This window comes from Lactuca serriola, chromosome 8 (genome assembly GCF_051521515.1).
Source record: "Lactuca serriola cultivar US96UC23 chromosome 8, Lser_US96UC23_V15, whole genome shotgun sequence".
Classification (NCBI taxonomy): Eukaryota; Viridiplantae; Streptophyta; class Magnoliopsida; order Asterales; family Asteraceae; genus Lactuca; species Lactuca serriola.
This window is the reverse complement of record NC_136415.1, coordinates 80,617,203-80,632,377: the sequence shown is the minus strand read 5'-3', so window position 1 is coordinate 80,632,377 and position 15,175 is coordinate 80,617,203. Positions and strand designations below refer to the sequence as shown.

At 38.2% G+C, this 15,175-nt stretch overlaps 1 protein-coding gene across 3 annotated transcripts; it reads left to right on the top strand.

Annotated features, from left to right (window-relative positions):
• The first annotated feature begins 2,372 nt into the window (after positions 1-2,372).
• LOC145065786 (catalytics) lies at positions 2,373-8,185 on the top strand. Of its 3 annotated transcripts, none has more exons than XM_079012863.1 (15): positions 2,373-2,758; positions 3,372-3,444; positions 3,561-3,582; positions 3,838-3,916; positions 4,112-4,144; positions 4,616-4,764; positions 5,254-5,410; positions 5,500-5,740; positions 5,921-6,162; positions 6,373-6,636; positions 6,712-6,822; positions 6,903-7,127; positions 7,222-7,425; positions 7,507-7,683; positions 7,821-8,185. In XM_079012863.1, the coding sequence occupies exons 1-15, from the start codon at positions 2,426-2,428 to the stop codon at positions 8,013-8,015; spliced, it is 2,505 nt and encodes an 834-aa protein (XP_078868989.1). In that variant the 5' UTR covers positions 2,373-2,425; the 3' UTR covers positions 8,016-8,185. The 3 variants fall into 3 exon arrangements, with proteins under 3 accessions (XP_078868989.1, XP_078868990.1, XP_078868991.1); XM_079012864.1 differs by lacking the exon at positions 2,373-2,758 and adding an exon at positions 2,790-3,008; XM_079012865.1 differs by lacking the exon at positions 2,373-2,758 and having other exon boundaries at positions 3,366-3,444; positions 3,571-3,582.
• The last annotated feature ends 6,990 nt before the right edge of the window (positions 8,186-15,175 follow it).

The following is a 15,175-nucleotide window of genomic DNA, read 5'->3' as shown; positions in this document are numbered from 1 at the left end:
CCCCCGGACCCCCGACTAGTCGTCGAACCGGCTTCTGACTCGATCTTATACATGTGTGCACTCCGCACAACCCCGTACATATATTAGAGTACAAACGATGAAGCCCCTTAGCTCACATGTTGGTTCCAGTTACTTAAAATGACATGGTGACACTAAAATCACCAATAGTTATTGTTTGTTCTTTTATAGTTTGTCTTCAACTTCATGTTTATTTGTGTTTTTGGTATATATTGTTGAATATCATGTAAAATAAACATGCAATAAAAACCGCCAAATAATATTGAGAATTACATATTGATTAGTTGCAAATAATAAAAATCCAATTCTTATTAACAGTTACCAAGTTTCGTCCACAAAACCATATTGATCATCCGCGGTCAGATCTGATTATAAGAAAGAGGTGGAAGAAGACTGTCTTGTTATCAGACAAATTAAAAGACGACACAATAAAGTAAAACCAACCTCATAGTTTTACAAGACGGCACAATAAAGTAAAACCAACCTCATAGTTGTAGATCTTCGACCAGTAAAACAATTGCACAGAAGAAGCTTTTATCCTTAAAGGTTTTTAAATGACATGAGGACTTGGCCTATCTTTTGATTCACTTAAAGCCTTTAAAGGTCTATCAAAAAAATACATTATATAATCCATTAAATGTTTCTTCTCCTATCAATGTGAGATAATGAAAAACTAGCCAACTTGCATCTCCCATTATAATTTCCATTATATATTATTATCAATGTGTATCAATTAAAATTGTTGGAATCAATTATACTTTGTACAATATAACTATAGTTAGACTATAATTGGTACCATAAATATTTTAGAAAAAAACCATGGTGCCTACCATGATCACCTTAACGACATTAGAACGGTTTGATATAGATCGTTAAGATAATATGGTTTATTTATTTATTTATTTTTAAGTATATATGATGTCTATAAACACAATAGAAAACTTTATACCTTTTTCCCTTGATAAAAAAAAATATATAGATGTGCCCTGTATAAAACATAGGTGGTGATTAATGTATAAAGGAATACTCTATTTAAGTATTAATAAAAACAGGTGTTGAAAGATAAATAAAACGGAAAATGACTTACCAAGGTAATTAACTTTTCCGTATGTTCACATCTGGGTAACTATCTTTTTTTGTACACATCTAGGTAACAAATTTGTTGTAAGTGTTCACATATGACCATTATGACCTGCTGTAGCAGGTTACATTATAGATGTGAACACTTTCAACAAGTTTGTTACCTAGATGTGTATAAAAAAAATAGTTACCCAACTATGAACAAAACGAAAAGTAAGAGTAAATTACACGAATGGTCCCTATGGTTTGGGGAATTTGTGTTTTTGGTCCATAATTTATTTTTTTTAACTCGGATTGTCCCTACTATTTATTTTTGTTGCGCGTTTGGTCACTGTCTTATCTAAAAAGACTATTGTGCCCTTATTAATTTATTTTTTAATTAACTTTCATTTATGTATTTATATTTTTATATATTAAAAAAAATTAATAGACCCCACATATTTGTACCTCCTCACCATCCCATTTCTCATCCTCCTCAACTTCTATTTATTTTTCATCTCTAGTGATATTGACATCTTCATCATCACTTTTTTTTTCGTTCCTTCACCTCCGTCGAATCAACACCACAACCCACTAAAGATGAAGAGACAGTAGAAGTACCGGAAAAAAAAGATGGTGAAGATGTCGATATTACTAAAGATAAAAAAATAAATAGAAGTTGAGGAGGATAAGAGATGAGATGGTGAGGAGATACAAATATGTGAGGTCTATTAATTTTTTTAAATATATATAAAAAAATACATAAATAAGAAAGTTAATTAAAAAATAAATTAATAAGGGCACAATAGTCTTTTTAGGTAAGACAAGACCAAACGCGCAACAAAAATAAACAGTAGGGACCATCCGAGATAAAAAATAAGTTAAAGACCAAAAACACAAATTCCCCCAAACCACAGGGACCATTCATGTAATTTACTCTAACTTTTGGTTTCGTTCATATTTGGGTAACTATTTTTTTTGTAGGTAACAAACTTGTTGAAAGTGTTCACATTTAGGATGTAACCTTCTATAGCAGGTCATAATGGTCATATGTGAATACTTCCAACAAGTTTGTTATCTAGACCTGTACAAAAAATAGATAGTTACCTAGATGTGAAGATACATAAAAGTTAATTACTTGGTAAATCATTTTCCCTACATAAAATAATGAAATGGTAAGTCAGCATACGATAACAGAACTACACAAAATTTGTGGATTTTATTTCAAGGATCGTCACAATTTTAAAGCCGCACAAAGTTGGGTTTGGGCGTTTGGCTTCACGTGGCATTGGGTTTCATTGACACCCAAACAAAACTCCAAAACCAAACCCACTTCTCAAAGTCCCAAATGGCAACAAGAAACCTTCTTGTACCTTCGGCACTCTCTCGTACAACTAATCCAATAAATTCCTGTTACGCCACCAACTCCCCTAATCCTTCCAATTCTATGTTCAGTAGGCTGCTGTTTTCTTCTTCAAAATTATCCCATTTTCGCCCTAATTCGCCACTCAAGTTTCGTCCTATTTTTCTCTTATCATCTGCTCTTAATCCACCAATCAGAGTCTTTGCCATGGCTGGAAAAGATCAGACCTTTACAACCTCAACTTCTCATCAAAACAAGCACACCAATCGTCTTGCTTCAGAACACAGTCCTTATCTTCTTCAACATGCTCATAACCCTGTATGCCTATTTTGGCTTATTTAATTTCTTCTGGTTTCCATTAATGGGTACTTTGGATATTGTATTCGTTTATCCATCATCTTACTTGGACCTAGTTTGAATTCAAGAAAGTTTCCCTTTGTGGACTGCAGTTTACATTCTTGGGCACTTTTGATCAGGTGCCATGATTTATTGGGAATTTGGTGGAGTCCAAGAACTCTTTTACATATTTGGGCTTAAAATGCTTAAATGAATGCAATTTGATTGATGGGTACGTGGGATATTGGGTTATTGTTACATGATTTGATGAAATCATATTCCACCAATCTCGCCATGCCTGAAAAATATAAGACCCCTTTACAACCGCAACATTATGTCAGCAGTCTCATCATAACACTATTTTTAATCCGTACTGTCTTTGATCTTATCAGGATCTTGTTTGAATTCAAGAAATCTTCAATATTTTGGTGTGAAAAAGTTTTGTTTTTTATATCTCTGTAACAGTGTAACTGCTAGTGTTCATCACGAGTTACTTTCAATATTGCATTTTGTGTTATATTATTTCTGGGATTCGTCAAAATTTAAGAAACTCAAAGTATAGGGTTTCAAAATGATTTCATTTTTATTTTAAAAGGTTAATTGGTATCCATGGGGTGAGGAGGCCTTCGAACAAGCTCGCCAAAGGGATGTGCCAATTTTTTTATCAAGTATGTTTTATTTTTTGTTTATTATCCTTTTTCCCATATTTAATATTTAGGTAATTCATGAAACTAACATATGATTGTTTTGATAAATCTGGCCATGTATTGTTATTTCTTGGAAGTTGGATACAGTACCTGCCACTGGTGAGTCTTTTGCCCTCCTGTTGTTACTTTTTTATTATAAGATTCGATGTAAAAGATAAAAGAATAGTTTTGGAGATTAAAAGAAAAATATGTACATGGAAAATTTGAATTCACACAGTAGGTTAGGATTTGATCAAAGATTCCCTTCCTTACAATAATCTTGTATTACTAATTATGAAAAGAAATGTATTTCTTTGTATTTTAGAAAGTTATAGGGAATAAGATGGGTGATAATTTATGTGATGATTGATTCAGGTGTCATGTGATGGAGGTAGAATCTTTCGAAGATGATGAGGTTGCTAAATTACTTAACGATGGGTTTATTAGTATCAAAGTGAGTTAATTTATGGTTAATGAGATTGGTTCTTGATTTATATGCCATTTTTTTCTAACACACAAGTACATATGAGGGAATAACCTTGAAAAGATCATATTCAAATTAAACCATGGACATGGTGTGGACTATAGTTTTTAGACTCAACTCTTATTTTCAATTGGAATTCTGAATTTTACTTTTGCTTCCAAATAGGTGGACCGTGAAGAACGCCCGGATGTAGATAAGGTAAAGGAGTTTCCTATGAATTTATTATGGAAGTGCAAACAGTATCAGGAAAATGCCAAAAAGTATTATCCATAACATTCAAAATTTATTAATTCCAGTGATCCCATCCTCCTTCCAAAAAGAACAATAGAAATTGCAAATAGATTATTGTAAACTGAAAACTTCCCAAACATAGAAATGTACATGTTTCAATTTTTATTGGACAACCCAATGATTTGGGAATCTTGTTCAGTTACTTGGCTTAGGGGATGTTTTTTCCATTAAGTCCTATATGGTTAAAGTGACTGAATGGGTACCGATGTCAGTGTTTATACTTTATATATAAAGTTTGTTTCTTTTGTAGACTGATTAATGAAACTAAATGACCATTTTACCATTACATTTCGAAAAGCAAATTCACAATATCCATCAATTTTAACAATGTATATACTTTAATTCCCCTTACTTTTGTTGAGACTTGATTCTTTTCAGGTGTACATGACCTATGTCCAAGCTCTATATGGTAGTGGAGGGTGGCCATTAAGTGTCTTCCTTTCTCCTGATTTGAAGCCTTTGATGGGTGGAACTTACTTCCCTCCTGATGACAAATATGGAAGGCCAGGTTTCAAAACCATACTCAGGTACGTACCATGTTTTAGCTGTCTATTCAATCTTTCTAGAAGAAGCTAGGTGGTTTTGACCTTTTTGGTCAAAGGGACTAAGTTTGAACTCGAAATCTTGCTCTACCATTTTCTCAAATAATGTTTAAACATCATTTATCCTAAAAAAGAAAAGCAACACGGATAAAGTGGTTGAACAAGTAATGATGTATGTATGGATAAAGTGTTGCATACATAAAGTCTGTTTCTTTTCCAGACCAAACAATCAATCTGGATGAGACTAAATGACCATTCTACCCTTGCATTCCAACCAATTTTTTTAATTAATTTTAACGTAAGAGGAGTTTGGAGGATAAAAGGACAAATAGGGAAGGCATTGAGCCATTTTGGCTTAACCTATTAACTCATTTTTTCCTGAATGAGTAAAAAAGAAACAGCCCTATATTAAGTGCATAACCCATTAAGTCACAAAGAAACAATCCCTTTATAGTGTGTTTATTGGTGTTGCAGGAAAGTGGAAGAGGCTTGGGAGAGTAAAAGAGAAGTGCTTGTTAAAAGTGGTACATTTGCTATCGAACAATTGTCAGAAGCATTATCTGCTACTGCATTGTCTGACAAGTTGTCTGAAGGACTTGCCCAGACTGCATTACACAATTGCACAAAATCTGTAAACAACTAATCTTGCTTTCTTTTTTCATTGGGTTTTATGTGTTTTAATTTTCTTTTTGTTTTTATGTATGTAAATTGTACTAATAGCTTGCTGAAAGTTATGATCCAAAATATGGTGGATTTGGTTCTACCCCTAAGTTTCCCCGCCCATCCGAGCCTCAAGCAATGATATATGAGTCAAAGAAATTGTGGGATTTAGGGAAAACAAGTGAAGCTGAACAACATCTGAAAATGGTGTCATTTAGCTTGCAATGCATGGCAAGAGGTGGTGTTCATGATCATGTTGGTGGTGGCTTTCATCGTTACAGTGTAGATGAATGCTGGCATGGTTAGTATAAATGCAAGAAATAACAACGTACTTTCATTTGTAAATTTTCTTATTAAGACCTTGTACTTTGAAAATTTTATCCTATTATAGCAATGAAAATAGCTTTCTATCTAAATTTATAATTGGGTATGATATCGATTCTTGCATTTAACACTTGGGTTTATGATAAATTGTTGGCAGTTCCACATTTTGAGAAGATGTTGTATGATCAAGGTCAACTTGCGAATGTGTATCTTGATGTTTTCTCAATCACAAAAGATGTGTTCTACTCTTGTGTTGCACGTGATATTCTTGATTATTTGAGGAGAGACATGATTGGACCCAATGGTGAAATCTTTTCTGCTGAGGATGCTGATAGTGCTGAATCTGAAAACTCTACTAAGAAAAAAGAAGGTGCTTTTTACGTGTGGAGCAACAATGAGGTATGTAGCTACATGTTTATTGATATGTTTACATAAGGGTTAAATGTGCATTTATGCAACAGAGTGGTTTTTTATACAAAATATGCAGCAACGTTCCATTTTGGCTTTCATCTTGAGTTGACACCCTTGCATAGTATGTACTATAAGGCTAAATGCTAGAAGTAAACAAATTATTTCTTGCATTTAACTCTGTATTTGATGGTTGTTAAGGTTGATGACATAGTTGGTGAGCATGCGAATCTTTTTAAGGAGCATTACTACATCAAGAAATCAGGAAACTGTGATCTTTCTTCAAGGAGTGATCCAGACAAAGAATTCAAAGGGAAAAATGTACTCATTGAAAGAAACAGTGCAGACACAATCGCATCAAAATATGGTATTCCACTGGAGAATTATCACCAAATTCTCGGTGCAAGTCGTAAAAAACTTTTTGATGCAAGATCAAAACGCCCTCGACCCCATCTTGATGACAAGGTCAAATTCAGTTTCTTTTATATATTTATCACAAGGGTATTCTTGTCATTTGCGCTTAACAGACGAAATCCTCAGGTCATTGTATCTTGGAACGGGCTTGTAGTTTCATCGTTTGCTAGAGCATCCAAGATCCTCAAGAACGAACTTGATGTAACAAAATTCAACTTTCCTGTTGCTGGAACTGATGTAAGATTGAATCTTGAAATAAAGATGAAAAAGTTTACTCATTTTCATGTTTTAAATTAATTATTTTTTTGTAAATTTAGCCACAGGAGTACATGGAGGTTGCAAAAAGATCTTTGGTGTTCATAAAGGAAAATCTTTACAACCCCCAATCTAGAAGGCTGCAACACAGTTTCAGGAAAGGACCTTCAAAAGCTCCAGGATTCTTGGATGATTATGCATTTTTGATTTCAGGGTTGCTAGATGTGTATGAGTATGGTGGTGAGATTTCATGGTTATCCTGGGCAGTTGAACTTCAAGAAACACAAGTATTCCATCTCGTGAACTCTATTATTATTATTATATATTTCTACTTCATGAACCAAATTTTAACTTCTTTTCTTTTCTTTTTCTGGTTTTTAGGATGAGGTGTTCCTTGACAAAACTGGAGGTGGTTATTTTAACACCACAGGAGAAGATGTTTCGGTTCTTCTCCGCGTGAAGGAAGACCATGATGGAGCAGAACCTTCCGGAAACTCTGTTTCAGCAATAAATCTCGTGAGGCTCGCGTCAATGTTCACTGGGGAAAGATCCGATTGCTATAAGCAAAATGCTGAACATCTTTTGGTTTGATTTTCTTACTTTGACTCAAATTCATGTAAAAATTACATTTTTTTTTTAATATTTGGTTGTGAATGTGAATTGCAGGCGGTTTTTGAGAAGAGATTGAAGGAAGCCCCAGTGGCTGTTCCATTAATGTGTTGTGCTGCTGATATGCTTGTGGTTCCTTCAAAGAAACAAGTTGTCTTGGTGGGGAAGAAAGCATCTTCTCAGATGGAGAACATGCTCGTCTCAGCTCATGCATCTTATGATCCTAACAAAACTGTAAGTCAAAGTCTTTTGACTTTTAATTTTTAGGCCCTGTATGACAAGATATGACAGAACAGGTTGTACTGTGTTTGGGTTGCATAGGTGTTGCAAAAGATGTGAGTATTTAATTGCTTCTTTTTTTGTTATGCTAGGTGATACATATAGATCCGAGTGATGAAGAAGAGATGGGATTTTGGGAGGAGAAGAACCCGAATATTTCTGCAATGGCAAAGAGCAATGCTGTAACAGAAAATGTGGTGGCTCTTGTTTGTCGGGATTTTGCATGTAAAGCTCCTGTTATGGATCCCAAATCACTTGGAGCTTTACTTTTGTCAGGGAAAGCTTAGGTGTGTAATCACTAATTACTTATCAGTAATGTTTGTGTATTTATAGAGGTCAATAAAAGGTTTGTGTATAATGCTCTACTACAGTGTCGATAAGATATGTGTTATGTTATTATGGCTTAGTAGGAACCAACAGTGATAGATTATTAATATCTTAAATACTTGATCGCCAATTTCTGTGTTTTCTGTATGATCAAATGTTTATGTTTTTATATTTGATCGCCAAAGGTTTTGAATCCAGCATTTGTAACTTGTAGTTTTGTATGTTTTGAGCATTAAACGAATAAAATCGGAGTTCAAATGCTTTCAAAATTTACTTAACAAAGTTTCAAAGTTCACATAACCTACTAATTCTACAAAATTTCAAAATTCAGATAACCTACTAATTCAAAGACTTTCAAAATTCAAATGATTCACAAAACATTAGAATACTTTATCTAATTTAAAATTAAAGTTTCAAAGATTATATATATTCATATATATATTCATAAACACAACCTACTTATTCAAAGACTTTTAAGATTCAAACTATTTATCTAATTTAATATTAAAGTTTCAAAGATCATATATATTCATAAACACAACCTACTTATTCAAAGACTTTTAAGATTCAAATTATTCATAAAGCTTACATAACTGAAAAAAGATCATATAAACAATTCACAGAACTTATAGATTAAACAAAATCAAGTGAACAATTAATTTTAAAAAGTACATACAGCATAACAATCTAATTAGTAAATATATATAAGTTTAAATGAGAACCAGAAAAGACCAACCATCGCAACTCAACCACTCTTATGACATTACACCGGGGACACATCTCCATACGCGTCGATCTCCATAAAACACCAACAAAACTTTTCAGATCTGAAGTGGTTAGGTCCAAATCTATGACATCTGGCGATAGATCTATGATCTCTGACGACGGATTTATGACTTTTGCCTCTAGATCTATGATTTATGCCTCCAGATCTATGAGATCTACGACCTTGATGAACTAGATCAAAAATTGCCTTCAACCACCACCACCGCTATTTCTTTGCCGCCTCAGTGCAACTCACCTTTATCTACTTTTGTCTGATATTTAGTGAAACACCGCCACTTCTGCATCAGGTATGTCGATTTGTTATTTGATTGTTTTTAATTCTTTTAAGCTGTGAATTCTTTTTAATAGATTATATCGTAAATTTGGGATTGACATATGTGAATAACCGTCCACTCTCGTTTCTCTCTCCTCTTCTATATTGACGTCTAAGGCTAGCCGGTGTGGTGCGGTCTGAGACCGCGGTTCTCTGCCAACTAAGCATGGAACACCGCCTCTAGGATGCGGTTTCCTGCGGTCTAAACCGCGGTGCGGCCTCTCAAGACCGTGAATTCTGATTGGGTGGTCACTTGTTGACCGATGAAATGCAAGATTCATTTTTTCTTTTTCTTTTTTTTTTGCTTTTTCTTTCCTATATATACACATATCAACTTAAATTTTTTTTTTCACAACACAATCTCCTCTATCTTTCAAAAAAAATATTTTTTTTTAAAATCACTACTCTCCCAAAAATGTCATGTGTGTGGTTTTTTTTTGGTAACGCAATATACTGTTTTTTTTAATTTTCAAGTAACGAAGAATTATGTTTTTTTTTATTAAAATAGAAGTTATATTAAATTAAAATAGTTAAAAAAAAAGAAGTTTTATTAAATTAAAATACTTAAAAAAAACAAAAAAATAAAAGAAATGAAAAGTGTGGCACCACATCCTTGGTGTGTCAAGAAACCATACTTGAGTGATAAAAAATGACATAGCGCTGATGTGGCAAGAAAGGGAGTACGGTTTCGATGGCACTACTCCCTCCAGCTTAACATAATCAACTTTTTCTTTATTTTAGTAATAAAAATTGTGTACTTGTTTTTTTATTTTAACTGTGTACTTGTTTTGTGTGTAGAGTTAGATAAAGTTATAAAAAGTAATTATTGCCATAACCTATAAGTCAAGATCTATGAAAGTGATGTAGACTCTATATAATTCACAGTAAAAAAATTAGTTTTATATTAATTAAATAGTCCATAAAATTGGGCAAAGTAAAAGGTGTGTGACGCACAAGTGCTCACAAATTCAATAACGAGTAGTATAAAAAAAATAGTTGTTTAATTCTTTTCTAAATAATTTCGAAACGATATTATTAAAATAATAATAAAGTAAAGTAAAGGTGCTGTCATTTTTGTGTTTTCAACTTCTCATCATTTCAATCATAGTACATTTCTTAATTTATTTAGTTTATAATAAATAAGAAAACACGTAACATCGTAAAAATTAAAACAATTTTTCGCATTTTCAAAACATATTTTCCAAACATATTTATTAATAAAATGTCATTGTATCATATCCTTGTTTCACAAAACATTCCCCAATATCGAAATACATAAAATCTCATGTGTGTGTACGAATCATGCCGGCGTCTTCCACGGTCATCACTGGTACTTGAAACACATAACACATAACACTGTAAACATAAAGCTTAGTGAGTTCCCCAAAATACCACTCTAACATATATTAGCCACTCGAGGCTATAACTTTGTTGACCCTCTGGTCAATGTGTCTCAGTGAGACCCTCCAGCCCCAACTCTCAGTGGGCCCTCTGGCCCTAACTCTATGGACCCACTGGTCCTACTCTATAAACTCTGAATCATGCATATCACGTATCACATAAAACACAACATATAAATAACATGCAATTACATTAGCACACAGCTCTAAATTACACTGACACATGACGTTGTTACCATACTAGGTAAAGTATAGTGAGAAGACTCACCTCTGGTATCTCGGTAAATCTCTATCTCGGTAAACGCTGGCCTAGCCTCCGCCTAATCATATGAAATAAATACTCTATTTAATATAACTCTCAAAGGCTAGACTATGTCCTCTTATGACACTCTCAAAAGGGTAAAAGACCATTTTACCCCTCTCATAACTCAAAAGGCCCCTCAATAGACCATACTCTAAAAGTCAACTTTCCGGGTTACGCTGCGCGTACCAGATGTGTACGCTGAGCGTACCCGGCTGCCTCTCAGAATCGGGGAACGCCACCCAGTACGCGGCGCGTACTGGGATTACGCCCGACGTACTCCCCAGCTTCAGCCCCTTAGCTCTTGAGGTCTTAAACAGTTAAGACCCACGTCCAATTTCTAGATCTGACCACATCTAAGCCTCTTAATCCATAAAGTTGATGACTTTAAGCCTTTGCATGGCTGAACAAGCCACCAACTCCCATAATATTCCATCCTCTAACTCTAGAAGGCTTAATACTCAAGCATGACCTCAAACTATCAGCCAAGATGAAAACTTTATGGTTCTAAATCACTAATACCACTGAAAAGGGACAGATCTCGGACCATGGAGCACCTTATACTCATAAAGTCTCCACCTTTGGGGTTTTTAACCCTAGAAATGGCACATGCAACAACAACCAAAAGAATAGGAAAGTTTTGAACTTTATACCTCTAAGTGTAGCCCCTTTCTCTGTAGATCTCAGATCCAAAATGGCACTTCAAGATTTAGCTTCCAAGAGCTCCTTTCCTTCTTCTTCACTAAGCCACCAAAACACAATTAGCTCCAACAACACTCACACACACTAAGGACGATGGGAGGCTCTCTCTTAGGGTTTCACTCACTGATATGGAGGCTGAGAAATGAGCCTTAGCACCCTTTAAATAGTGCACAAGACGGATTAGGGTTTTTGCTCCTGGGTCGGGTACGCCCGGCGTAACTCTGGGTACGCCCAGCGTACCTTGGCGACTCCGCGTCCAAACTAAGCGCATGAGTACGCGCAGCGTACCCCTCTGGTACGCCCGGCGTACTCACTTGCTAGTTTCCCTCCACTCAAGGACTAATCATGACCAATTGACAAAGAATAAGGGTGAAAGAAATGCACCTGAATCTCGGGGTGTTACGATTCTCCCCCACTAGAACCAGACTTCGCCCCCGAAGTCTCATTCCTCGAACAACTCTGAGTGCTGCCCTCGCATCTCTGACTCTGACTCCCAAGTCATCTCGGACCCCTTCCGATGTTGCCACTGAACCAAAACCAGAGGTACTTCCTTGTTCCTCAAAACCTTGATCTTTCGATCCCTGATCGCCACCGGTCTCTCAGCATAATTCAGGCTCACATCCACCTGAATATCCTCTAATGGCACCACTGCCGACTCATCGGCTATACATTTCCGCAACTGCGACACGTGGAAAGTGTCATGAATCTGCCCCAACTCCTCAGGTAGCTCCAAACGATATGCTACCCTGCCCACCCTCGCGATCACTCTAAACGGACCAATATACCGGGGCCCTAGCTTGCCTCTTTTCCTGAACCGGATCACTCCTTTCCAAGGAGATACCTTCAGGAGCACAAAATCTCCGACCTGAAACTCAAGCTCGGACCGACACCTATCCACATAACTCTTCTGGAGACTCTGAGCGATCAACAACCTCTGTCTGACCTGCTGAATCTGCTCCTTCGTCTGAAGTACTATCTCCGTACTACCCATCACACGTTGCCCTACCTCTCCCCAACAGATGGGAGTCCGAAACCTCCTCCCATACAACAACTCAAAAGGCGGCATACCGATGCTCGAATGATGGCTGTTGTTATAGGAAAATTCTGCCAAAGGTAGGTACGTGTCCCAACTCCCTCCGAAGTCCAATACACATGCCCGAAGCATGTCCTAGAGCGTCTAAATCATCCGCTCGCTCTGCTCGTCAGTCTGTGGGTGGTATGCGGTACTAAAATGCATCCTCGTACCCAATTCCTCATGAAATTTCTTCCAGAATCTGGAAGTGAAACGCACGTATCGATCTGAGACGATCGAGATCGACACTCCATGCCGCGATACCACCTCTCTCACGTACAACTCTGCCAACCTCTCAGCGGAAGAGCTCTCACTGATCGCAAGGAAGTGGGCGCTCTTCGTCAACCTATCCATAATCACCCAAATTGCATCGACTCCCCTAGTAGTCCTCGACAATTTGGTGATAAAATCCATGGTAATCTATTCCCACTTCCACTCGGGAACCTCCAACGGCTGCAACTTACCATGCGGTCTCTGGTGCTCGGCCTTGACCTTACGACAAGTTAAGCACCTCTCAACAAACCATGCGACATCCCTCTTCATACAGGGCCACCAATACTCTCTCTTTAGGTCCAAATACATCTTAGTGGCCCTGGGATGGATCGAGAACTTCGATCGATGAGCCTCTTCCATCAAAATGGTACGCGTCCCGCCCACAAACGGTACCCAAATACGACCCTGGAATGTCATAAGCCCCCGGCTATCGGTAACGAACTCCGATACCAACCCGACAACTTGTTCTCTCTTCTGGTTTTCTGATCTCACGGCCTCATCCTGGGCCCCACGAATGGTGTCCAACAGAGGAGTTATCACTGTCAACCTCAAACAAACATCTCGCATCGGGGCGCTCTCCGCCCTTCAGCTCAGTGCATCGGCTACAACATTAGCCTTACCCGGGTGGTACAGGATCTCGCAGTCATAATCCTTCACCACATCCAACCATCTCCTCTGTCTCATATTCAGGTTGGACCGATCCATCAAGTACTTCAAGCTCTTGTGGTCCGTGTATATGGTACACCGAACCCCATACAGATAATGACGCCAGATCTTGAGGGCGAACACCACTGCCCCTAATTCTAGATCGTGGGTGGGATACCTCGTCTCATGAGGCTTCAGCTGCCTCGATGTGTATGCTATCACATGCTCCCTCTGCATCAATACCGCTCCCAACCCTGATATTGACACGTCACAATACACCACAAAGTCCTCCACCCCCTCCGAAAGGGCTAAAACTGGGGCTTCGCACAGTCTCTGGCGAAGTGTCTCGAAGGAGGTCTGCTGCTCTGGGCCCCATGAAAATGCAACACCCTTCCGGGTCAACCTGGTGAGTGGCACGACGATCTTGGAGAAATCCCTGATAAATCTCCGATAATAGCCTGCCAGCCCTAAGAAACTCCTGATATCAGTGGGTGACCTCGGCACTTCCCAACTCATCACTGCCTCAATCTTGGCCGGGTCGACCAATATCCCTTTCTAGTTAACGAGGTGCCCTAGGAACTGGACCTCTCGCAACCAGAAATCACACTTGGAGAATTTGGCATAAAGCCTCTCCGATCTCAGAACTCCGAGGATCTCCCTCAAATGCTTCTCATGCTGCTCTCTGGATCTCGAATACACCAAAATATCATCGATGAATACGATCACTGAGCGATCCAACATCGGCCTGCACATGAGATCCATGAACATCGCCGGTGCATTGGTGAGTCCGAAAGGCATCACCACAAACTCGTAATGCCCATAACGAGTCCTGAACGCTGTCTTCTGGATGTCCTCATCTAGCACTCTCACCTGATGATACCCATAACTCAAGTCGATCTTGGAGAACCAAGATGCTCCCTGCAACTGATCGAACAAATCGTCGATCCTCGGCAACGGGTAACTGTTCTTGACCGTCAGCTTGTTCAACTCCCGGTAATCAATGCACATCCGGTGTGAACCATCCTTTTTCTTGACAAAAAGGATAGGCGCTCCCCACGGCGAGCTGCTCGGCCGAATAAACCCCTTCCCCAGCAACTCCTGAAGTTGCGAGGATAACTCTTGCATCTCTGGAGGCGCAAGGCGATAGGGCACCTTGGCGATAGGTGTGGCCCCCGGAACCAAATTGATACTGAACTCCACCCGCCTCACGGAAGGCACTCCCGTCAACTCCTCCGGAAATACGTCTGGGAACTCACACACTATCGGCACCTCATCAACTGACCTCGATCTCTCTGAATCGACCCTCGTATCCATCACATACGCTACAAAGCCCCTACAGCCCTGCTGTATACACTGTCTCGCTCTAGCAGCCGAACAAAATGCTGACCCAGAACGTGTACCCTCGTCGTACACCGTAAGAACCCCCCCACTAGGGTCTTGTATGGTCACCAGTTGTCGCTCGCAGTCGATAACCGCTCCAAATCTGCTCAACCAGTCCATGCCCACGATGACACAGACATCCCCCATCGCAATAGGAACTAAATCAATCGGGAATTCAACACCGAAAATCTCGAGTACACACCCTCAGATCACCTCTGTGGCATACACCACCCTCTCGTCAGCTATGG